The sequence below is a fragment of the Crinia signifera genome, chromosome 2 (assembly GCF_055691185.1).
Source record: "Crinia signifera chromosome 2, ASM5569118v1, whole genome shotgun sequence".
Lineage (NCBI taxonomy): Eukaryota > Metazoa > Chordata > Amphibia > Anura > Myobatrachidae > Crinia > Crinia signifera.
In genome coordinates this window covers 278,989,837-279,016,668 of record NC_139218.1, presented here as the reverse complement: position 1 = coordinate 279,016,668, position 26,832 = coordinate 278,989,837, and the positions used below count along the sequence as shown (strand labels likewise).

Genomic DNA, 26,832 nt, shown 5'->3' with positions numbered 1-26,832 from the left:
GGTGTTTTGGAGGCCAAATCCCGGGATCCCGCCGATCCCAATCCCGGGATTGGCAACCCTACTCAGAACACTACAGTATCCCATCACACTATCACAGCTGCACGTGGAGAGGTCTACGACTGAATCGCCTGTAGTTTCTCTAAGTTGCATATGACTGACTACAAAGCATGCTCAGTGGGAAAACATTTATTTATTTTGTAAATATCACAAGATCTGCCTGCAAATTGAGCTTCTGTTCAGCCATTTTGTCCAGCACTGAAGTCAGTGTTTTGTTGTAAAAATAGTCATGACAGGGTTGTAGTAGAAACTAAAGTAGTGAAACCTATCCCTTCATCAGGATGTCCTAGCATCAAAGTGATCCACCAGACAAGACTTGCGGTCTAGTGTAACCAATATACTGGTTATACTTGTATACTTGGGAACACGTCTGTTGCTGTGACAACTAGGCTAAAATATTACAACTTTGAGTATATTAACGTAGCAATGGCACATTTGAGTATTTGGTCTTCAAAAGCTTCTGTGAATCCATAGCTTGAAGTGACAGGGCAACAAGCAACCAACTCAAAACAGGTTGATATTGCCTTCTAAGTGATTGGTGCTTTCAAAAAAATTCAGATTACTTTTAACCCCATGTAGTTTGCTTCAAGATGAATTTTGGGCCAGATGTTTGACGTATCAAAAAGTGATAAAATGGGGAGAGTGATAAACAACCAGCTCCTAACTGCCCTGTTAAAGGCTGGGTTTGAAAAATGACAGGTAGGAGCTGATTGGCTGGTTGTTTATCACTCCCCACTTTATCACTTTTTGAAGCTTGCTGGCCCTTTCAAATAAACACATGCTCTGGCCATTTTTTAAGGCGGTATGATAACTTATTTTGAAAATTGTAGCACGAATTTTAGGTTGTTCCAAACATATTTCCCAGTCCTGTACCTGTAACCGTTAACTCAGTGGTTCCCAAACTGTGTGCTGTGGCTCCCTGGGGTGCCTTGGGACACTTGCAGGGGTGCCTTGGGTTGGTTGTCCAGGACTAATTCTAATTATTCATGGTTAATTATTTATGAGCAAAACCAGTGCCGGTGGCTGCCAATAATAAAATGTGTACAAACAGAAGAAAATCCAGGCCTATACCACATAACTGACCCTAGGATCCACATATAAACCCAATCTATTAATTGTTGGGGGCCTAGGGGTGCTGTGAACATTTTTTGATACTCTAGAGCTGGGGTAGCCAACCCTAGTCCCTGAGAGCTACCAACAGTGCATGTTTTGCAGGTCTCCTCACAGAATCACAAGTGAGCTAATTAGCTCCATCTGTTGATCTTTTAAAATGTGTCAGTGATTAATGAGTGCAGCTGTGCAGCAGCTAGGTGGTCTGGAAAATTTGAACTGTTGGTAGCTCTCGTGGGCTAGGGTTGGCTACCACTGCTCTAGAGTGATTAAAAAAAGATTGGGAACCACTGCGTTACAACAAAACACAATTATCTACTTCTGCTTGAGGGTAGGAAAGGCACAAGTATCACTAGTTAATTAACACATTACAACACTACCAATATAAACAAAAATGGATACATTATAGCATTAGATAATTTATTTACCTGTACATAAATGGTAAATTCAAACAATAAAGATCAAAAGAGAAAATACTGGGCAAGAAGAGAATACAAATATAACATATATTATTATAGTTTCTATACAAAGTTACAGAACACCAACTCTACCTACCGGAGGATTTGATCTCTCGGACATAGTTGCTTGGGAACCAGCCCGTTTTGCCACTGTGTGACCCTTCCCACCAACCGCCCTCTTCCAGTCGCGTAACATGGATTATATCTCCTTTAGAGAAAGACAGCTCATCTTCATTGGTTTGCTGAAAGCTAAACTTCGCCCTCACCATAATATGATGGTTGCTGTTATCGGTCATATCCTAAGAAAGGTAAAGGACACAGCAATCAAAGAAGTATTTATATTGGTTAAAATAAACTTTACAATTCATGCTGGATGAAGCAAAGCATATCTTGAACTGGACAGAAAGCCAGCAGTATGATAGGCCAAATGACATCAAGCCACAAATCGCTGCATAATAGACAAGTTCTGCCTAGAACATAACCCACAGGAGCACATTTGATTACAGGCGAACCGATGCCAGGACCTCACATTGTGCTTATAACAGCAATTACTGTAACACATTCCTGCTCTCCCCTAAATAGGCTGCAAGAAAAAAAGGCGTGAGACACATCCCACAAACCAAGGTATTTTTGAATTGGCCCAATGATATAATTCCAAACGTAACCCATTAATGAAGACATCACCCCATACTTGTCCAATGCCACAATACTGAATATGACCATAGGAAAGCGGTTGACATTTGCAATTTTTCACTCCAGATTATGGTGGGGTTTATACACTATTTTAGATATAAAATAAAGTCTGAATACATACAACTATATATACCGTACTCCATCAGATACTCAGAGTACAGGTGTGAGATGCTTTATTAATGTAACATTTAGCAGCAGGAGAAGCTAAACAGTCTATTTTATATAATAGTAAATAATATACCGGTAAACGGACATGCCCAGTTTCAACAGGGCAAAAGTTTGCTGGTCAGAACATTTACCCCTTTTCACCCAGTTTGAAGTCAAATTTAGAAAAATCCCTGTTTAGTGGATCAAACACCCAGCAGGTCTCATGTTCCAGGTAACCCAGCAGATGCACAAGGAGAGTTCACCAACTGTAAATCTCCAGGGCGCAGTGGTGATGCATTGTAAATGGCAGGTGGACATTTTGACACATAATTCATAATAAACACATTACAACACCAGACCAAGACCTTTAATTTAATAAAAGATGTGCCCTGCTCAGGAAACGGAATCATAGACATAGGTCACTCCTGAAAGTTGTCCCGTCTGCTATTAATATACAGATGCTCAAACAATAGGGGGTGATTCAAGTCAGCATCATGTGCAGCAGAAAAGCACTGAGACGTTCAACTGTGCATGGTTACACCATTTCCAGTACCTCAAAACGGTTTCTTTAACTATGGAGTGAGAGGAAACACTTGTAATGGTTGATGGCCACAATGTGCCAATCCAGAACACCACATTGTTGCCATTTCCCGGAATTTAATTGCCCTCTAAGGCCTGTATTCCAACCTGGCCAAATCTTGCCTTTATTCACCTGGTGAAAAACTCAGCCAAGATTGAATATGCCCCTAGGAGAGAAATCCCTTTTCTTGGCTCTTTTTATTATAATAACTTAGCAAGGTCTCTGACAAACCCTGAAAAGCAGACATTTTATAAATATATGTAGAACACTGTTGGCTAATGGTTCCACAAGTTAATGCCTCTGGAATCAGAGAGAAAAAGAAAGTCATTAAAAATGAATTCCCTGTGGCCAAAAGAAAACACTGTGCTGCCAAGAGGTACACACCAGGTAAAACATTTTAGAACTTACTGGAAGAAATGAAAACTAGAAGATTAAACATGTAAGCTCACAAGAGACTACAATAAAGCACAAGAAGGTTGTTTGAGGTTGCAGTAAATATTTAGTTCTTATACAGTACGTTTATTAGAAGAGACAGAGCAAGTTTGAGTCATAACAATTTATCAAAGATCTGTGAATTCAACAGTCACACAAAATACAATATCTGGGTTATGGCACGATAACTCACCAGGCTTCGATATTGACCCTGCAATAATTTTGATGAACGACTAAGTGCAGACTGGGAGCCAAGGGAATCAAAGGACTTTATCCGATGTGAAGACGGACGGGCACATACAGAGTCACTTCCTAGGCCAATATCTGGAGAGAACACAAATGTTTAAGGATAGGTCAAAAACAGAGGTAGTAGGCAGTGTCGTTGCTCCTGGATGGTTCCACAGTATAAACTAAAAAATGCATAGCATGGCCATACAAAACCGAAGGCTGCGATTTTCTCACCCAAGTGCAGACTGATGTCACATACAATTCAGAGAGAACATATTATGGGGAACAGTGGCTTACTGAAAGTATGTCAGCCATGGATCCCTGTGGTGGGCACTTATAGGGAATGGTTTAAGCATTCCCAGCATGCTGTGCTGTATTCATCTGCCGATATTCAAGACAAACCAGTACATTTCTTATACATTTTATATGATTGCCCATCATCCAAAACGTAATGTTTTTACTCTTGAATATATGCATACAAAGATTTTGTTTACAATCACATTTCAAATGTCAAAGTTAACATGTCCTTTGCATATAATATTAGTGTGAATTCAATCCCAAAAAATAACTAATCAATGGTTTCTTAAATATACTCTGAACATATAATTTCTGACTCCATTTTCTACCTTCCACTAATGCCCCTTTCAGACCGCACTTTGTAAACGGTATATTGCCGTTTTTTTACCGTTTTAAAACGGTAATCTGTGCGGTCTGAAAGGTGCAGGACCACTTAACCGGTTAGAAAATACCGTTTTTTCTAACCGGTTAAAATGCAGGGTCCTACCCGTTTCAGAACCGGTATTTTAGGCTCAAAATTGGGTTCTGAAACGGTATTTAGGACCCAGCCAATGAGCTGGGTCCTAAATTCAGCACAGTGAATATTTAATGAGCGTTCATTAAATATTCACAGCACTGGAGCCGCCCCGCGCCCCCCCCCCCGCACGCGTGTCGACACCCCCCCCCCCCCTGTGCAGCCGGTACCTCCGTTGTGGATCCCGGCACTGCAGTTCTGTATGGTCGGAAGCACTTATGAAAAAAAGTGTCTTTCAGAAAATGGCTGCCCCATAGGAAAACCAGTTTAAAAAAACTGTCTTTCGTATGGGGGCAGCCATTTTCCAAAAGTCACTTTTCTTATAAGAAAAGTGACTTTTGGAAAATGGCTGCCCCCATACGAAAGACAGTTTTTTTAAACTGGTTTTCCTATGGGGCAGCCATTTTCTGAAAGACACTTTTTTTCATAAGTGCTTCCGACCATACAGAACTGCAGTGCCGGGATCCACAACGGAGGTACCGGCTGCACGGGGGTAAGTCGACACGGGGGGCGTCGACACGCGCGCGGGGGGCGTCGACACGCGCGCGGGGGGCGTCGACACGCGCGCGGGGGGCGTCGACACGCGCGCGGGGGGCGTCGACACGCGCGCGGGGGGCGCCGACACGCGCGCGGGGGGTGCCGACACGCGCGCGGGGGGTGCCGACACGCGCGCGGGGGGTGTCGACACGCGCGCGGGGGGGGGAGGGGGGAGCTGCACGGAGGGGAGGGGAGGGCTGAAGGCTGCACTGGCTTTGACCCTGTATTTGGAAAGTTTCCAAAAACGGGTCTGCCAGTGTCAAAAAATCGGCACTTAAACGGTAATATACCGTTTAAGAGCTGCGGTGTGAAAGGGGTTTTATCTGGCAGACCCGTTTTTGGAAACGTTTTCAAATACAGGGTCAAAGCCAGTTATGCGGTCTGAAAGCAGCATTACTGAACATTATTAAAATACAATCAGATTTTGAACATATTTGCTCTGCACTGTTACTTGTTCCATATGTCTTTCTGTAATAAGCACAAGATCCATTCCTAAAAATCTTTTAGAAGTTATGCACTGTCCCTTGCAAGCAGATTGTCGATAGTATTTGGAAAGCTGAGGTGAACCTGGAGCTACTTTATGTTAAAGTGGTTTAAATAAATTCCACAGTGATTCCAGCAACAGGCATAGAGGGGTATTCAATAAGTCTGTTTTCTTTGGCCGGTCTTTAGTCATTCGCTGATGCAGTTTCACTTTTTTTAAAAAAGGTCAAACTGCATTGGAGAAAAATTACTAAAAAAAAAAAAAAGGTCGAACTGCAATAATTTCGCAGAAAACACGCGAATTAGCAAGTAATTCTCATGTTTTTTTCGATAGTGTCGGATTTTTTGACATCTGCACTTTGACTGAATAGTTCATATCTAAATTGTACCTAAAAACAGTGAAAAGTGCAGTTTTTCAACTAGTCAAAAAAGTGGCACTTAATTGAATACCCCAATAGAGGGATGTAGTTCCGCTCAGGATGCAGGCGGGTGGAAAACAAGGACTGCAATCTCAACAGCCTACATTCTGAACATAAGTCTTAGAGGTAGGTTACAGTTAGGATGTGGGGGGTTAGGGGGAGGTTAAAATAGTTACAGTAGAACAGTCAGGATCATGGCCGTTGGGGGTGATGGTAATGGTATTCTGACCTCCACCATTCTCAGCACCAGGATCCCATAGCTTACCCATACTCTCACAGAAGTAGGCTGGAGCTTCAGTTTAAGTGCAATATCCTGATCTAATGTTGCTTTGAGAGGATATGTGACAATTAGCTCTCTCTGTAACACCAAGTGGAGTACAATTAATGAGTCTTGTTAAAAATACTTATTAGGAACACTCTTTGGAACATTCGACAGAAGTCTAATCATACACAAAACACTTTCCAAACACGGTGCCTATATTTCCTGCAAATATTTGAATATAAACAAAAAAATATATATCAATTGGCTCTACCAATGACTGCCACCCCTCCTTCTGATTACTTGCCATTGTTGGCTCAAGACTGCCTGTACTGCTCCACACCTTTGAAACTCCCTTCCTATGCAGTCTTTCAAACTTAATTTCTTTTTTTTTTTTCAAAAGATTTTCCTTTGACAGAGAACAGTACAACAATGCATGTATCAGACACAAAGCCTGCTTAAACAACCTACAGAGAGTCTTCACAACATATCAGGCATTCGTCGATGGCGGTTGTTCTTATACCAGAATCTCCTCTTTAGCTTCCACAATCAATCATATATATGAAAGAGAAAGAAGAGAACAATGCAATGTCTAGTACGTCTATAAATTAGATCATACTTAGGGGGGGGGGGGGTTTATATGGTGACCCCAGAAAGATGCGTATCCTAACTCACGTCAAAAGAAGTGAGAACCTGTGTATAAAGGTATCTTTATTCCGGGTCACTCTGGTGATGTTAGTCAGAGTGACCCGGAATAAAGATACCTTTATACAGAGGTTCTCACTTCTTTTGACGTGAGTTAGGGTACGCATCTTTCTGGGGTCACCATATAAACCCCCCCTGAGTATGATCTGATTTATAGACGTACTAGACATTGCATTGTTCTCTTCTTTCTCTTTCATATATATGATTGATTGTGGAAGCTAAAGAGGAGATTCTGGTATAAGAACAACCGCCATCGCCGCATGCCTGATTTGTTGTGAAGATTGTCGTTGAAAAAGGACTGTGTGGTGGTCCTAATTTGAAGGCTTGGCAGAAGGCGTTGGGTAGCGCCTTGGGACTTTCTTTTCTTTTGTTAACCTACAGAGTGTGTACAAATAAATATGTAGAGTTACCTTCATTCAGTCTGTCAGGTAATAAAATTGAATATAATATACAAAAAAATAACGTAATGCAATCTTTGTCAAATATTTGGGTTAATCAAGAACAAACACAAGCTTGATACCACACGCCTAACAAAATAGAAAATGATCCAAACTTAATTCCTTAATTAAAGCCTTCCAGCTGTATTGTAACTCTCAGCTCTATACTAATCACGGTCTCTTCCCTGTATCATACCTGTCTGTTTCACCTATTTTACCTAAATGTGTTAGGTCAGTGTTGCCTACAATGGCACAGAAACTTTGGGCTCACTCCTGGAGCTGCTTTTGATGACTTTTTGACAGAATATGGTTGTATCACATGTTCTACAGCATTTTATATAGCAAGCCTTTTGCATTATTTTAGTACTGTTAGCACAGTTCTATGTTCATAAAAGCTACGGATGGTGCAGCAAAGCCCTTGTGGCGGGAAATAGGTAGGGTTGGGAAATGAAGGAGCATTGTATGTCAAAGTAACATCCACATAAATGTAAAGACCCAAGGATTCCTAGCAAAATATTGCCCAAATCACAACACTACCTAAGCTGACTTCTTCACAGGTAATGAGTGCGGAAGAACCTGGCCAGCCACTTGAAGTAAAAGAAAATATGATTTATCAGACCATGCCACCTTCTACCAATGTGCTGTGGTCCAAGTCAGATGCTCACTTTCTCATTGGAGGCACTTTCTGTGATGGACAGGGGTTCCATCATCTTTCTTGGTTATCTAGAATTAACTTTTTTTTTAATAATTTGCGCTATAGGTTTTCCCTCCTTAGACCACTTATGGTAAATTTTAACTACAAACTGAACACTACATGAGACCTGCTGTTTGGAGATGCCCTGACACAGCCCCCACTCAAATTTTTACATGCCCATTTTCCAGCTTCAACACGTCAGCATTAAACAGAGCATACTATAAATAAATTCAGTCTGAGCAGATCTTATAGCAGCATAATTAATGGGTCTTGCCAATGTCAGACTGCAATCATCTGTCTGCCTTTAATGCAAGTCCAAGTTTTCACCTGATAATTCCCTAATAACATTTAATACTGTTTACCATATTGAGCACAAAAATAAGAGATTTGTGGACCATTTGGTCAAAAAACTAATACTAGGAGAAGAAAAAGAAATGTCGAATGTTGCTTCCCTAAGCGAAATGCTAAGCAAAATGCTGCGTTTGTCTTGCTGTGTATAGCATAACCTACTCTGTCAGACTGACTTCTCCAAAGGATTTCCCTCGCAGCTCCTATACAATAAAGCAATTGACATGTCAATTTTTTAAATTTGATAAATCAGGGATCAGGTAAAATGAGCCCAAATGGTGTATGGGCACCTTAACATGTGATTTAACATTTAAGTTACTGGGCGGGATTCACTAATAACCCCCGCTGTACATCGCCGGTATTCGCATTGTTAATAATCGCATATGCACTAACATATGCGATTATTAACTCAAAGGCGATGGCCGGCGATATGCAGCGGGTTCCCCCCTCCCTGCCTGCACCCTTACCCGGCTTTAAGGGCTCCGTTTCCTCCTCCCAGCACTCGGAAGAGGTGCAGGGAGGAGGAGGTCACTGGTCCGGGCAGCACAGCAGGAGGCTGCCCGGACACAGGTGAGGGTGGTGCGTCGCGGATCGGCGGGGCAGCGGGGGACGCGAAGGGTAGCCCATAGGCTTCCATGGGGTTACGCCATATAGAACTGGCGTAACCCCCCGCAGCGAAGCCCCAGCAGTGGGGCTTTGCTGCATATGAAAATGCGGAAAAACCCCCCAAAAAACTGGGTTTTTACCGCATTTTTAGTTTGGTGAATCTCGCCCATTGAATTTAAACTTCAGACTGACCAAATCAAACACACCAGATACCCCATTCACGTTGCACAAATAACCCGGGTCGGACTCAAATTATTGCTGTCGACCCAGGTAGATGTGTAATGCGAAAGCATCACAGTCAATAACCAGGGTTGAATAACCAGTATTTCAACCCAGGAAAAAAGAAGGGTTATACAGGGGTCAGACATGGGTTATTGTGCATTTTAAATTGCAGACCTGGGTTATTTCCTAGCTCTGAGTAAAAAGGGTAATTGTGTAATAGCACGGCGCCCAGCTATGCTACGCTGTCAGCGCAGGCTAAGCTACGCTGTCAGTGCAGGCTTAAAGCTTTGCTGTCAGCGTAGCCCAATGGCTGCCTAGCGTAGTGTCAGCATAGCCCAATGGCTGCCTAGCGTAGTGTCAGCATAGCCCAATGGCTGCCTCGCGTACTCATTCCGCGGCAGCCCAACGGCTGCCTAGCGTAGTGACAGCCCAACGGCTGCCTAGCGTAGTTAGTAGCCCGGCTCTGTCCCTGGCATCCATGGCAAGCCTAGTGAGCGCCTCTCACACAGCGAGGGTAACTGCCAGATCCCCTGCACTGGCGGATGCCGGCGGAGAGGGGAGCATGCGGGCGCCAGACGAGAGGCGCTCCATCTGTCTGAGACGCAGGTGCATCTCAGAAGCTCCTGCGTCTCAGTAAATATTGCGGCAGGGTACGGCAACCCTGCCCTTGTCCGATTCAGGGAGACGGGGTTAGGGGGTTCGTAGCACGTGCGTCTCATGCACAAAAGGGGGATGCAGGTGCAAGTGTTTCTTATACACAATAATGCTCCATGTTACATACTGACAAATGCCTCCTTTTCAAACCCCCCACTAGCCACGCTAGCCCGAAGCGTGGCGAGCCCCTTACGGGGACAAGTTACGTGTCCCCCCAACCTGTTCATACCCCCACTATCCACCTCGGCGTGGAGTTGATCTTATAAAGTGTGGTGAGCGCAACGAGCCACCGAGCCCGAACCGTGGCGAGCCTCGGGGACGCGGAATACATGTAAAGAAATCCGCGTCCCCTCGCTGTGCTCGCCACACTTTATAAAATCGACTCCACGCCGACGTGGATAGTGGGGGTATGAACAGGTCGGGGGGATGCGTAACGCATGCGCTCGCCACGCTTCGGGCTGGCATGGATAGTGGGGGTGTTTCAGGAACACATTCACACCTGCCATATCATACATCTGAGACCGTAATGACGACATGTGATAACTGATAACTGGATTTTAGTGAATAATAAAGAAGAAAAAACACTTAAAGTACAATAATATGAAATAATAAGACAAAGAAAATAATAAAACAGTTATTCCTCAGTTTCTGCATTCACGGAAACTGCAGCTGAAGTTGACACAGTATTGTCTGCATCTGTGTCGTCTGCTTCATCAGCCTTTGGGAGCAGAGTTAGGGCATATAGAATCCGCTGGAAAGCGTTTTCTGCGCCAACAGTTTTTTGCCAAATAAATTCCTGAAGAGTCCAGATTTTTGCGCGCAGTGCCCCTTTGCCTTTTGTTACGCCACTTACAAGATCCCCAAAGGTGTTCAATATTTGGGTATGAATAAAATTATACAACAAAATTATACCGGTGATTTACCCATGCATGGTGGTACCCTGCCTGCTCCAGCTGTTGAGTGTTATATGCACGCCAGAAATCAGAATATATAGTCGTCCCCAGTTCTATATATTTGTTGATGGCGGCCATCAGTGTGGTGGCGTTAAGTCATCCACAGGCGTTACAAAACACTCACGGGTGAGCTCCTCTGCCCATGAAAATATAAAACAAATGAGGGTAAGAAATGGGATACGACATCCCGGAAACCAATGTGCCGCACGGAAACTGACCTTCTTTCGGCACATATTAATGTGGCAGCACCACATTAACTCCTTCATACTCAAGCGCATTGGGTGGCCATTAAGACAGGTTTGTGTCAGTGGCAGCAAATGGTGCTGTTGGAGAAATGCCACTGACTCCTCCACTGTCTGCGGCAGTTTAAACATCGTGAGAGGTTCTGCAGCCATTCCTAATTGACAAGGAGCTTATACGAGCGTCAGAAATAATATGCAGTCGCAGTCACTTCACCTCTGACTGACTACGCTAACTGCGTAACGCTGACTGACTACGCTGGCCGCGGGAACACTACGCTACTTCTGACTGACTACGCTAACTACGTAGGCCGCCCGAACACTACACTAATTCTGACAGGGACGCTACACTAACTACATAATGGGTGCCGTGCTATTACACAAAAGTGCTGATTGGAAACTGAAACCAGTCAGCTGAGGCTTGCAGAGCATACAATACTTTTCTGTACTGTACAATGAGGACAAGCATAACAGCTAATATTTGGCAGCAAGAAGTAAACTGTACTGCACTTTCTACCTACTATAGTGTACTGTACAGCCACTTCAAACTGGAGTGATGAAGAAATCATGGAGTTGAATTCAGGACTGTGCTGTGATGTGCTCTATCGGCCATGATTTCTGCACTGCAAGCATTCCCCAGCCCTCTCATTTGTATAGACATCAACGCCCTCCTTTGAAGTACTTAAAAAATGACATCACACTGGATATAAAAAGCCTCTAATATCACAGTGATAAAACTGTGTCTATTATTATTGAAATTGTTACCGCAATATATCAGGATGGTGTTATCTATTAAAAGAATAGGAGTTCTTTGAAAACATACTGATTACAGAATACCAACTAAATACGTTGATATTGAATTTTGGCGCATATTTTGATAGCGTGATGTCCCAGCAGGTGAACTCCCACCTATAAGCCTATTAATATAGGATATTCTGTGTACAGTAATATTTAGAATACACTCAACATGTGATATATATTAAGAAATTGATTGGAGGCAGAACAAACAACATATTTAATTACACTTTTCTAACCTTTTTCACACTGTCCATTTTTAAACCTACAGTATACTATTGTTTACCCTGTGCATCACATTGGACATTTCTTCCCCTAATTTTATTACAGGGCTTGACAAATTTTTCTAAAATCTAGGAGCCAGACAAAATAAAAAAATCTCCCTCAAAAAATAAAAAAAGGTACTTCCTCATCTTTGCGGCCACTGCTTACGCTATGGGACTTACGTAAGTATCACCGTCCGCTCGCCACGCTTCAGGCTCGGTGGCTAGCTGTACTCCGCTTGTCACAACTTTACTTAAAGGTAATAGATGGTGGCGTGGACCCAGGGTAGTGGCACGGTGAAAATCCATAACTGGCACAGGAGGCGGCCGCAAATATGAGGGAGTACCAATATAAAATTACTGAAAACTTGGACAAGGGGTGTATGCTGCAAAGAAGAGAAATATATACTGCATTTTTAGAATGAAGCCAGTAACTGGATAATGTCAACTGAAATTTAGTTGACATTATCCAGTTACTGACTTTATTGTAGAAATGCACCATATATATCTTTTCACTGCATAATAATTTCTTTTTTTGACTGCCACACCACATTTATAGTTATATACATAAAATGATAGGCCACCACATCCAGTATTAATTATATTAATGTGCAGGGTTCCCTAGAAAACTGCTGCTCTGAGGGGGTCGACGGGGGAGGAGGAACAAAGCACTGCAGAAGGGTGGTTGGATTTATGGCAGACTAGAGCCGTGGCTTCCCATAAGTGAGGCCGCGGCTTACTGCCAGGTGTACAGAGCTAGGGGCAGGGGAGCCACTGCACTTACATTTAGCAGGGTGCTGTCTCACCAACTGCCCGGGACAATGGGCAAGAACGGAGCAGGGCGGCGGCTTTTTGCAGCTCATAACGGAGTAGAATGCCACTCAGGAGGCTCCAGTCTCTGCTATGCCGCGCGCAGGGGGGGCTGGGAGGCCCAGAACTCCAAGATATGCTGCGAGGAGGGTCACACTGATATCCGCGGCGATGTGACCCCCTTAGTCATGAGCTGGGACACTGTATTGCGGGACATTGTATCTCCTGACACACAGGGGCAGACCACACAGGATCTGGTCGCCAGACAGGAAATTCTGGTCGCTGTTGCGACCGGGGTTTGTCGAGCACGATTTTATTATATCCTCATGTATTGAATGATTAGAATACCGAGGTATTATTCCATCCTGTGTGACTGTGCTAAATATAGGTTACCTACTCAATAATGACATCAAATACTCTGCCAACATGTATCTGTCTATGCTGACCAGTTTCCATTTCTATGCTAATATTGTTATCTCAGTGCAATGCTGTTTGGAATGGTTGACTCTTTTGGTTTTGTTAGAAGATGGGAGGAGGTCGAGGACCACCACTTTGTTATATCAACACACTATTTGAAGATCTGCTCTGTAGGATTAAGCTGGCCATACACCTGAAAATCTTAGGCCCGATCAAACATTTCCGACGGGTTGTGTGAGCAATTGTGTGCATATTATGAGGAATACAGACCTGCGCAGTACTGCGGGTCAAGAGGTCACTCCACTGATCATATGTGCTGCACATATGATCAGTCGCCTTTGCTTGTGGTCGCAAGCAGATCATGTGTGTGCTTTTAAACCACTTATGATCACTCGTTCGACCACTCTAACAATCTTGTTGTATGCAGGTTGTTCGGATGTTTGGCCAACTTAACAGCTCTATGCCAAGGGTGAAACTCACTCTTCCAACATAGAATTATAAAAAATAAAAAAAAAGGTGAGCACAGGTCGTGTTAATATGGTAACCATGACACCCAACAGGCTATGCTTGGGGCCATTGCAGAAAATTGATTCCTGACGCAGTGCACCAAGGAGTGCACAAAAATGTAAAAAAGATGTTTTAAAAAATTGAATCCAGCAACTGTGGGGCTGAAATAGTTACATATAATTAAAACAATGTATTTTATTTTATCGCTCTTTAATCCAATGCAGCTGATCCGTACCATGGTACTTCCAAAAACATATATATGCTGCAAACTTTCTTCATCAAGAATTAAACTGTATTTTAACAATATTTCATTGGAGCACTCAAAACATTGTCTTGCCTCTGGTGTTTGGAGACCAACTGCATCAAAACCCTTTTCTGTGAGGTGGAGCTGCATATTCAGATTACTCCAACCTCCAAATGGTGTGCTACTTACCCCATGGAAATCACTCTAGCACATGGGTTTGCAAACTTGGGGCCTAATTCAGACCTGATCGCTCATCTACAAATTTGCAAAAGACTCCAGGGGTTAGCTGCCATCCAGACACAGTGAAACCCTCACTGTGTAAATCTGTGAGTGACTTATGTGAGTGAAATATTGCTATCCGGTAGTCTGTCGCACATACATATACAAGTCACTCACCAGCGAGCAGCTTTCCCAGCCTTCGCAAATGTAAAGGCCCCCATACATTAGTCCGACTTGTCCTAAGGACAAGTCGGACCTGATTTCACCCTGCAGCTCCCCGGGAGGGGGACACACGATTAGGCACTTGATGTGCCAAGGTTTGCATATGATAAATCGCATGGATTTATCATATGCGGTCCCCGGGGAGCTGCAGGAGGAGGGAGCCGTGCGGGGGGGGGGGGGGGGGTCATCAGCGGGCGGGGGATGCCGGCTATAGAGAGCCGAGCAGGGGGAGGTTGCATAGGGAGCCGGGCAGGAGGAAGGTGACAGCGGGAGCAGCGCGCTGGGCAGGGAGGATGGCGCTGGCTGCCGGGCAGTGGCGGGAGCCGGGAGGAACACAGATAACGTGGAAAAAAAAAGCCCATACAGAATGACTAGCAAGCCATTGATTGGCTGAGACCAGAGGTCTCAGCCAATCAATGGCTTGCTAGTCATCTGTATGGGCTTTTTTTTTTTTTCAAGTTAGTGTGTTCCTCCCTGCCCAGCGCACTGCTCCCGCTGTCACCCTCTTCCTGCCCGGCTCCCTATGCAACCTCCCCCTGCTCGGCTCTCTATAGCCGGCATCCCCCGCCCGCTGTCATCCCCCGCACGGCTCCGGGGCTGGGCTGCACATAAGATTTAGCAAATCTTATGTGCAGCCAGTCCGACCTCCGGACCCCAATCCGATGCGCACGGGACCGCGCATCGGATCGGACGGGGTGTCTGCAAGTGCGATTTGGGCCGATTTCACGGCCCGATTCATCCGAATCGGTTAAAATCGTGCCCAAATCGCATAGTGTATGGGGCCTTAAGTCTGACCCTTCCACAACACTGCATCAGATACAAGCTGATGTCAGACACCCTCTGTTAAAACACCCGGGCAGACCTGCGTATTTTTGAGCATTCCCTGAAAATGGACGTTACTTCTGCCAAACGCAAACTTCCTGTTAAATTGAATAAGATATTTTCACTATTTCGGTTGCTGTTTTGTCTCACGCATGTGCGCTATGATTCCTACACATGTGCATTCATTCCGTAATCAAAAAAGATTGAAAATTCACAAAACCACGATGAACTGTGAATCAGGCCCTTGGTCCGCAGTCCAATCTACCCCTGCAGCTCTTTTGCAGATAGTCAGCGAGTAATAAGTACACCTGCTAAGTCATCTGGATAATGTGATCCGTTTGAGATCCTGAGGACAGAGTTTGAGAACCTGTGCTCTAAGCAGGTCCTGGGCCAGTTGCATTGCATTTCAAATTACTACAGGAATTCTATTGCCAACAGGCAGCTGGAGGACACTGAATGCAAACTGCTAAAAATAATTGCTAAAACACTCAGGACATTGTTGTCATTATAAGGTATTTATGTTTCCAGAATTTATTCAATCTATTATTACCCTGTGGTTATTTACTAGATGGACGATTATTACATTTTATAATTGATTGTAAATTTCCCCCAACATGTATAAATTATAAAGGATGAATGGCTACGAATGCCCATATTCATAGCCATTCGTACCTGTATATGGGCATAAATTCATATTTTCTGAATTTACAAAGGCCAATATATGGGCATTCGTATTATATTGACCAACCTATTCGTATTCTGGAATACTAATGCATATGCCATTAAAGAATATCAAATCACCATTCATTCGAATGGTGATTCCAAATGTACTACCCGGCCGTGTGTAAAAAAAACATATATAAAATAATTGTGTTTTTCTGTCGAACTTCAAGTCCCAGCAAGCCTGCCCCACATGTAGGGACTTGGGGAACCACAAGTCCCAGCATGTCAGGTATTAAAGGGCCAGTTGGTTCTAGTAGTTCAACAGCAAAAAAATAGTTAAATAAAACACACACACACATAGAGAAATAAAACTTTAATAGATTCTACAATCATTCATACTATACTTACCTATGGATTCCATCGTTGGCCTGTCCACTTCTACAGTCGATTATTCAATCGGTACCTGTGAAATTATACTTAGAGGCCTCATGCGCCAATCACCCAGTTCGGGGGAGGAGCAGCGAATGTAAACATACGTTTGTTTGTCCAGTCCGTAGGAACGGTGTTCGGTTTGTTTTTTTATACACCTGGGATGCTAATAAGGACAGAAGCTCAAGGCTTCTGCTCACTACTAAGCACAGCACAGGCCCATTGTGAATGGCCGGTGGGAAATTAGCTAAAACCAACAAGAACATGTGGCAACAGCGGGACCACCAATACCCATAAGTTAATTATTCCAGGTACAGGTGTAAGAGTCTGGCGGAAGTAGCAAAGCTAGGCACCGGTGTAAAAGTAAGGTGGTGGCAGAGATGCAGATAGAGTAATCATTAATAGGTCACGGAAATGGAGTCCTACCCAGGAGTGGCAAAGTTAGCCAACTGTATCAGCCAGTGGAGTAAGACCATCAAGTCAAACTTGTACGTGTTTCAAAAAGATAGGTCATTTTCTCTTGGGATGGAGATAAACAGGATGTCGGATCCGGGCTTGTGTACTCCTATGTTTAATGCTACTGACAAGAACCTCCTGTTCAAAGAGGAAGCAGCTGTAGGACTACAATGCCTAAGGCAGAGGCACTTACAATGGAGAGCAAAAATAGGTACAATCCTTGTTTCCTACTGGTTATAAATAAATTGGGCAACAGGTTAGTAACAGTTTACAAAGAAACATAGAATTTGACAGCAGATAAGAACCACTTGGCCCATCTAGTCTGCCCCTTTATTAAACATGTTACCTCAAACTATATTTGCTACTTATTTCTTTGTAAGGATATCAATATAGCTATCCCAAGCATGTTTAAATTGATATACTGTATTTGCCTCTACCAGCTCTGATGGGGGGCTATTCCACTTATCTACTACTCTTTCTGTGAAGTAATTTTTCCACAAATTTCACCGGAAACTTCCTCCCTCTAGTTTCAGTGCATATTCTCTGGTTCTGCTGCTTTTAGTCTTTCCTGGTACGTTTTGTGATGTAGGCCATGCACCATTTTAGTTGCCCTTTTTTGTACAGTCTCTAATGTATTTATATCCTTCTGGAGATATGGGGGGAGATTCTCTAAGCTAAAAATGCGGTAAAAACCCGTTATCGGGGTTTTTACCGCATTTTGGGATGCTGTAAGCATCCCCCGCCGGGTTACCGCGGCGGGGGGCATCGCTAGAAAAATCTGGCGATGCCCCATAGAAGCCAATGGGCTTCTATCGCAACCCTCCGCCGCCCCGCGCCGACCCCCCGCTGCCCTGCATCACCCCCTCCCCCCTCACCTGTGTCCGGGCAGCACAGCGCCGTGCTGCCCTGACCTGTGACCTCCTCCCTGCACTGATCCTCTTCCGGGTGCAGGGAGGAGGAGAGCCCGGCGCAGCAGCAGCGCCGGGTGTGGGAGGGAGGGGAGAGCCGCCGGGACCTGCTGGGACACGGCGACTCTCACCGCAAAGGACAGCTCTTAACGCAAGCGCTGTCCTTTGCCTTAATTATCGCATATGTTACAGCATATGCGATAATTAAATATGCGATGGGCGGCGGAGATTCTTAGAGAATCTCCCCCATGGCCTCCAGAACTGAACACAGTACTCTAAATGAGGGTGTACCAATGCTACCTGTAATGCTTATATAGCATTATATGGTAAACCTGAAAGTTTTACTGTGTACATTAGATGTAACCACACATGCAGACATTTATTATTATAGAAAAGATAACTAGAAATGATGATTGCAGAAAAATTATCTTTTCAAATCATAACTCTACTTAAAACTCACTTTGCTGATTTGCACAACTCAATTGGTGATCTCAGTTTCTCTATACATAAATTATCTCTGATTACCACAGAATATTCTCCATCAACTGTAGACTCAAGATGCTTAATACACTCAGTTTGTTGCTTTTTGAGTACCAGGTCATAAACAGTGCATAAACAAGTGTTCAAATGCAAATAAAAGTCCAAGTTCATACATGAAATAAAAGTTATGGTGTGTACACACGGTGAGAGATTCCCTTGCTATGCGACTTAAGATTCGACTGCTATACAATCTTTGCTAACTCTGTACTTTTTATATACAATTCATAATATCTAAATTCGATTTGCACTATATAGTCATTGCTGCCCTGTCTATCTGGGTTTCGATTTGTGCTGTCACGGGAGCGCGCATCGGGATCGCAATGTAAAAAACCTGTGCGATCTGCATACGATCTGCATGCGATTTTGACTATGTAGTCAAAATCTCATGCTGGATTGTACCGTGTGTACACAGCATTAGATGTAGCATGTGTACAATATTCACATTTCTCCTTTTAGTCATACGCGCTTTCAAATCAGTCAAATAATGTTTTGTTAAGTTACATTTTTTTGCGGTTAAAGCTGTCAATATTTGTAAACGTATTTATTTTGCTAAGAAATCGGCTACATAAACAGGTGCATCAGTCTGATTGACCAATCAATGCTTTCACAAAAGATACCGATAAAATCATCAGGACTACAGTAAACAAGTGCTCACTTATATATAAAATGAAAAAAGAATTCCATTGCCACCAATATTAAATGCAACTAGCTGATGTGCATGGCTGCAGGGGTTTGCGGGGCAGAACATTTTATCCTTTTTCACCCCCCTTTAGGAGATTATACCCCATAGTATCCCTGCTAAGTGGGTAGCTGCACATAACTGTCACAGTTTCCAGACCTCCCAGCAGGTCTCCAGACCTCCCAGCAGGTGCACAGGCCAACTGTCACGTTTTAGAGCTAAATGGTAATGCATTGTGATTGGCTGGCAGACATTTTGCCACATTACTTTGAAAGAAGCAATCAACTACAACGCCAATTTAATTATGCACATCTAAACAATAATAGCCTTCATTTGGTATAGGAGGTGCTCTGCTCAGGAAACAGCATCATAGAAATAAGTCCCTCAAAAAAAATTGCCCTTATGCTATTAATATATAGATATCTGGAAAGTAACAATTACTAATGCAATTTATTGCTCCATAGTAGGCCAATATACAAGTGCCTGCAATAAGCCCTGTCTGCCAGCTCACACATACCTGCTGTGACTTTATTCAGAAGGACTAGGGAATTCAGCACCTTGTTGAAGTTCTGGCCTTGATACAGGTCATTGGCCTCAAATGTCTGAAAAACAAAAAAATACATGTAGAATAACAATCTGCCTGTACCTGGGGTTCTGGGGCTTATGCACTTCACTCACAGAGACTCTACATCTCTCCTACTAATATAAAGTTGACAATTTAAAGGTTTCTTTAAAAAACTAAAAAAGGAGAAAACTTCAATTAAAACCAAAAAGGTGCATAAAAAAAAAATCACTGGTAGGAAACATTTAAGGAATGGTTGTCACTTATCTTCTTTAGTTATGAACAATGAAAAAAATATATAATGCATGAAACACTAGAATTACATAACGTCACAATAATGTTTTTTGTTCCTCTGTTAAAAAAATAAAGTACTAGACTAGAGCTTCAGATGCCGCAAACACAAATAAAAAAATAAAATAAAAAAATATTGGATATAATTAACCCTTTGAGTGCCAAGTGAATTTGTCAAAATAGGTGTGAAAATTGCCAAGCAAACATTTTTATTTTTCATAATGACCTGTAATGTTTACCTTATATAGGAAATATAATCTTTTTTTTTTTATTTATTTTTTTACAAACCATTTTTTTATTTGAATTTATATAACAAATGTGAACAACAGGAATTTTTAGCAGATATTTTGCACATCTCTCACAGAGATGTTCGCACTCAAAGGTTAAACATGTTACCAAAACAGGATATAAATCTTAAATGCTAGAACAGAGTATGAGAATTTAACAAACATGTATACAAGAAAACAAATTTTATTAAACCTTTGGAGATTTTCTTAGATAAGATGCTATTCACCAAATGTCATCCAGCAATAAAATGAACAGGATGTTTCAGATTTTTCTAGACTACCCATCACTGTGACATACATGCAGAAATGTATTGCCCGAGAACAATGTGATTGGTGGAAGCACTGGGATCCAGCATGTGGGAACTGGCCTCTGTGGGAAGAGGTAGACAAATTATACCCCTTTTACACCAATGAAAAACCCAGGTCGGACCCAGGTCAGTGTTGGTGTAAAAGGGACCAACCCAGGTCCATTGACACTGGACTCCTACCCAGGTTCTGACCAGGGTGGAACACTGGTCAGGCCTGGGTCGTGAGCGGTGTAAATGGTCCCAAGCCAGGTTGGGACATCCAGGTAGTGCTGAAAGGATATCAGAAGCACGGGACGCCTTTCCGTAAGTCAGTGCTATGCGTTCCACAGTGCATTGCAGCAGCAAAAGACAGCGGCCAGTGCACACAGGCTGCTACCTGGCACTCCACAGGTGGACCTGCCACAACCCTATCTGGCACTAGGAATGAGCACGGTCAGGCAGTTGGGGGACCAAGAGTTTAAAGGAGGAGGGTGTGTGATGTACCTCCCACTCCAGTAAATCAAATTTTTTAGGGATATATACCCTACCTACAGAAGTCATTTATGTTCTATTTATTTATTTTGGGGGGGGGGGGGGGGTTGGGGGGGAGGGGTATGGATTGTATGGTCGACCTAAAGATTGTCGACAGTCATTAGGTCGACAGGGGTCTAGCTGGGACAAGGTTGACACAAGCATTAGGTCGACAGTCAAAAGGTTAACATGGGGTTTTTGGCTGTTTTGTTTTTTTACCCAAATGTCAACATGGACACAGTTTTAAGTGTCCATGCACTCGGCACACTATTTTATTCTCCCACCATGCCCTAGTGCAGTGATGGCTAACCTTGACACTCCAGAAGTTGTTGAACTACACATCCCAGCATGCCCTGCATCAGTTTTAGCATGGCCAAATAGTGAAACTGTAGCAGGGCATGCTGGGATGTGTAGTTCAACAACAGCTGGAGTGTCAAGGTTAGCCATCACTGTCCTAGTGGATATTAGGGCATGAAATACTGCCTGTCGGCACATGTTGACTCAATAAACTGTGAAGAAACCCATGTCGACCTTTTGACTGTCGACCTAGACCATGTCGACCTAATGACCTGTTGACCTTGTCCCATGTCGACCTAGACCCCTGTGGACCTTGCAGTATGTCGACATAGTGGTGTCGACTTAATGACGTCTACCATCTTTAGGTCGACCAACTGACCAGGGGAGCACATGGGAGATTCGGTCTGCTGCTGCAGGGGAAGGGGACTGGGGGGAGCACATGGGAGATGCTGCACTTTTATACCGCTAATACCCCTTTTACACCAGAGGTTGGCCCCGGGATATTGCCGCTATAGCACGGATACTGTTCATCGGGAATCTGACCCGGCAAATGTTAAGGGTCAGACACGGGGCTCAGGGTGGTGTAAATGGTCTAAATCCGGGTTATTTGGCGGGGAGGCCGGAAAGAGCTGATTGGTGCTTCTGCGGCTCTGGCAGATGATTTAATCTGCCGGAGATCCGCACAGGGCACATGACAGCGCATGGAGCATCGCAGCAGAAGCAGCGTTACCACGCTGTGTGCAGCCTGTACCATACACTACAGCAACAGTCTGTGATGGAAGCACTCTCCCCAGTGAGTTTACAGCCTCATCTGCAGCAACACACGCTCGCTGTCACATAGTGTGTCCCACAGCATCCATCACCCTCAGCCTGACTATTTGGCAGACCCCACTCCCTCCATTTTCCATTTCTTGTGACCTCAGACCTCATCTCAAACAGCCCAAAAGGTCAGTTTTTAATGACACCAGCAAGGAAAGACAGGGCTGATCCGTTTTCAGTGTAAAAGGGCATTACACGGGAATAACCCAGATTGAAGTGCAGTGTAAATGGGGTCTGAGGCAGGGCATGCCCTGGCAATTTCCCGGGTCCTACCCGGCATTCTGGTGTAAAAGTGGTATATGTGTGCTTGAGCACGGAATATAACTTTTTGAAAAAATATTTCGTAAAATAAACCAACCAACATTTTTCAATGCTAACTTTTCATGTGTCTTTTAATTTGTATTAAAAATCATTGAGGGAAGGTTGGATGGCAGTTTATCAGTCCTAAAAGTGACATTTTTTATGTCATCCATAAGGAAAAGCAGGGCTGATCCAGGTTCAGTGTAATGGTGCAGACCCAGGACAGACCCAGGTTGAAGTGCTGTGTAAATGGGGTATGAAGCTGGGTCCAACCCTGGAAACTCCCGTGTTCAAAGACCAGGGTCCCACCAGGGATTTTGTTGTAAAAGGGGTATTAGTAATACATAGATATTGTGGTGCATGGCTTCTCTCCTTTACCTAGTTTCCATTTCCTTTCAGAAAGAATAGAAAACAATGTAATAGTACAGAAAAACAGAGTAGTAAGAGGACTGCAGGAGTGTGAGAACCTGCTCAGGAATGAGAGATATTACTACAATTCATTCATAACACAATGACAGGAACAGATATGGAATAACACAAACATATGGAAAGGATGTTGACTGGAGGGTACTGCCACTGTTTTTATTTGTAATCAAACTTTGCTAAGACAACATATACATGGGATCACATATCGGCGGGTAAGCACGCTTGTCATCAAAACAAGTTCTTCTGACCTGAAAGGTTCTTATTTACATCTTATCTGTTATATGCGTTTATATACACACTCACTTTTTATTCTAATTTTATACAGCTACTCGGCTAAACGTCATCTTATTTTAGACAACAAAATGAGCAGATGCGAGAGGTTTTATTTATCTTAACCCTTTGAGTGCCAACATCTGAGATGTTCAAAAAATACAGGTTGAGTATCCCGTATCCAAAATGCTCGGGACCAGGAGAATTTTGGATAACGGATTATTCCGTATTTCGGAATATTTTAATATTTCAATGATGTATTTTGAAGTACCTTGCATGTATGCTGTATAAACACATAAAATACACACAAATATATTTTATTACCACATAAAATACACACAAATATATTTTATTTGTTCAAAAAACAAGGATTTAAAACATGAAACAAAATTTGTGTACTATCTCAGATATTGAATTTGAATGCCAAGCAATCATTTTCTTGTACATATATAGTGCCAGTTACATGTCATGTCCTCAGTGATGCTGTTACAAATGTCCCCAGTGAGTTTTTAGCCCAAAAATTTTTTTTTTTCACTTTCTGGAATGTATGGTTTTCGGAATAATTCGGATAACGGATACTCGGATACGGGATACTCAACCTGTATTGTGTAAAAAAGATTATATTTCCTATATAGAAAAAAAGGTAAACATTACAGGTCATTATGATAAATAAAAAGGTTTACTTGGCAAATTTTCACAACTATTTTGGCACTCAAAGGGTTAGGATGGCCACACACTAGTGGGATTTGGGCACTTTCATCCGATTCTGACAGATTGGGACAAGAAATTGGATGAAAAAGTGGCAAATCGTATGTGTTTTGTCTCAGATTCTGATCCGATGCATGGTCCTGTGCACATCAGATTGGAGCCAGAAATCGCAAGGGCTGCATATAGGATTTGTGAGATCCTGAAGAACTTACTGGGACCTCATACAATACATTGTATGCAAAAAGACAACATAGATCTATCATATGCCATCCTGCCCCTCAGGAAGCTGCTGGGCGGTTCGCATGCGACTTCTCCCCTTGGAGAAGACGCACATGTGCATGGGGACCTTTAGAAGTAGTGCAGGTTTTATTTTGGTATTCACATTGTTACTGAAATCAGATAGGTCAGCTTTGTACAAATTGCTGTGGTCGAATTTCAATAATGAGTCTTTTGAGGCAAAAGAAAATCCTGTAGCAAAAGACATCTTGAAACATTCATGAGAAATTGCCTTACCGGCTATGGAGCCTACTAACACAGGGCCACAAAAATGTGCCATATACTGTAACTATTCCTAATTATGATTGCATTTTGTTTTAAACTATTAAAAGCATTTGAAAAACAATAAAAAGAAATGTATGTCTATATCAGATACCAGTGCCAGAGTGCTATGGATGCAATTAGCATACAATAAAGTTGGGTATAATTTAGAAAATGAGCACATCTGTTGATTCAGCATGATATGCCATTGGTCAATATGGCAGTTTTCTAGCGAGTAATATAAAGTGATTACTGGGTGGGGACGGACACGGGGACACACACATAAATCAGAGGAACTCATATGAACTCAATCAGACCGTTACAGTAGTTCATATATCATACAGTTTTCCACAACACCTCTATGGGTTGATATTGGGAATTGATTTTCCCTACTGAAGTGGAGCAGACATAGTTTGTCTTTGAAAGGTTTCACATCAAATTAACAGTAGCTACAATTTATTAGGCATAGTTACCTGTCCCCTGGTGGTGCCCCGATGGCCCCTTCGGCTCCCACGGCAGGCCTTCAGCACTGTCTCCAGCGGTCCCAGGAGTGCATTGCACGAGTTCCCAGGCGCGCGGTGACGGCACCGAAGTGCACGCGCACAATGCACTCCTGGGACCGCTGGAGACGCAGGAGAGGATGCTGAAGGCCTGCTGTGGACGCAGAGGGACTTTGTAAGTATTAAAAAAAGAGTTATGGGGGGGGGGGGGGGGGAGAATTAAAATAGTTAAAAAAAAACCACTTTCTTTGGAATGATTCGGATACGGGATACTGTACCTGTGTGTGTATGTATGGAGGAGGGGGCGGGCATAAAGGCGAAAGAGGCATAGTGCTCAGGCGGGAGAACGGACAGGTCGGTGTTTAAGTGCGGGCGGCATGAGTAATATGGCGCAGGGGGAGGGAGAAGAGGAGGCTTCGGGGCGGTCCGCAGGCTGAAAGTGTATAATCTTTCAGCCCGCGCTGCATACACATACAGCGATGATGGATGAAAAACCATTCATCATCGCTGGCATGCTGGTAAAACCAGCCGACGGTGGTCTTTCCTAGCGATGACGCGGGAGCGCGCATCATAGGTAGTCGGGCATCGTTGCGTCATACACACTAGGCTGTTCTGAGCGATTTCAGCTGAAAATCAAGTGTGTATGGGCCTTTAGTCACATCCTCTGTGTAACGGAAGTGCCTAATATCCTAGGAAGTACTGGAAGGCAGTATACACTTTCTGCTGGTACTTTAATGAAAATTACAGCAGATTCCAAAAGGGAAAAATAAAGTAATTCTCAACTCAAGTTATGATAAAGTTTTAAAATGTCATGGTTTCTTGTATGCGGTACAACAGTAATTAAACATCAACTTCATTATTGTTTTTTGTGGTTGTAATGTATACCTTTTGTTACGCACCTGAAAAAATAGGATTTTGGGTACCTACCGGTAAATCCTTTTCTTGTAGTCCGTAAAGCAAAATGTACGGCAGATAAAAGGAATTTGATTTGGATCAGGAGGAAAACGAATCTTAGGGTCCAAATTTTGGGGCGATTCCCTAAAACCTATGATACTTCTAATTAACTGGATAAAGAAGCAGTGATATAGTAAATCATTTTAGAAATTGAAAAATTTATTTTTAATAAATTGTTAGACAGTCGAGATATATGGCAGAAATAGTTGTTTTGACACACTCTTAACTAGATTTTTTTTTTGTGAAAATCTGAGATGGGTGGTGGACACACCTGGTTGAACTGACATGGAATGGGCCCATTATAGACTTCCAGGAAAATGTGTCAACCTTATATCTTCTGTTACTTCTAAGCTGGTCAGTTTCAACTTGATTCATTTTTATGATTCCAAATCAAAACCATAATGTGACCCCCTCCAAGTCGCTATAGGACTGTTCTCCAATAGATTGCACTTGTGAAATTACATAGAACCGCTCCTAATAGTTTTGGCATATTTTGTCTTACATAAAAGTTTTTCAGACTGTTAAGGTGCATACAAACTGAGCGATATTCGCCCATCCAATTGATTTTCATGGGGGTGGATGGCTGAAAGCCGTCCACTTGGCTGGTAATACCAGCAGATGAGCAGCGGCGGAACATACACACAGGGTTGCTTTTGAGCGAAATCCAGTTCATACGGTAAAAGCTTTCAAGCTCAAAATTGCCCAGCGTGTATGGGCCTTTAAGGCCAGAATCCATCAGAGCAGGGAGGGAGGCTGGTTGACTAAGAGGAGGTAGAGAAGCCAGGGCCGAAACTAGGGTTTCTAGTGCCCGGGGCAAGACATTCATTTAGTTTGAAATAGCTTTCCGATTGTAGAGAGGCGTCTTGCCCATAGTTACCTTTTTCCTGTGGACACAAAAACTTCTGCTCTGCAGAGCAGTGGGAGCAGGTACCATGCGCGCCTGCCGATTATGTGCATGGAAAGGTTTGTTTGGAGTTAAAAGAGAGTAAAAGAGGTCTAGTAGTCATTACTATAAAA

General features: G+C 43.1%; 1 protein-coding gene across 2 annotated transcripts in view; it reads right to left on the bottom strand.

The window, feature by feature from the left end:
• Positions 1 to 26,832, bottom strand: part of ARHGEF7 (Rho guanine nucleotide exchange factor 7) — a 142,802-nt gene that overhangs the window by 83,605 nt on the left and 32,365 nt on the right. For both annotated transcript variants that reach the window (XM_083168683.1, XM_083168684.1), the window contains exons 3-5: positions 19,564 to 19,648; positions 3,671 to 3,801; positions 1,723 to 1,924 (exon numbers count right to left, since the gene is read on the bottom strand). In XM_083168683.1, the coding sequence (XP_083024809.1) occupies positions 1,723 to 1,924; positions 3,671 to 3,801; positions 19,564 to 19,648 (418 nt within the window). The remainder of the gene's footprint in view (positions 1 to 1,722; positions 1,925 to 3,670; positions 3,802 to 19,563; positions 19,649 to 26,832) is intronic.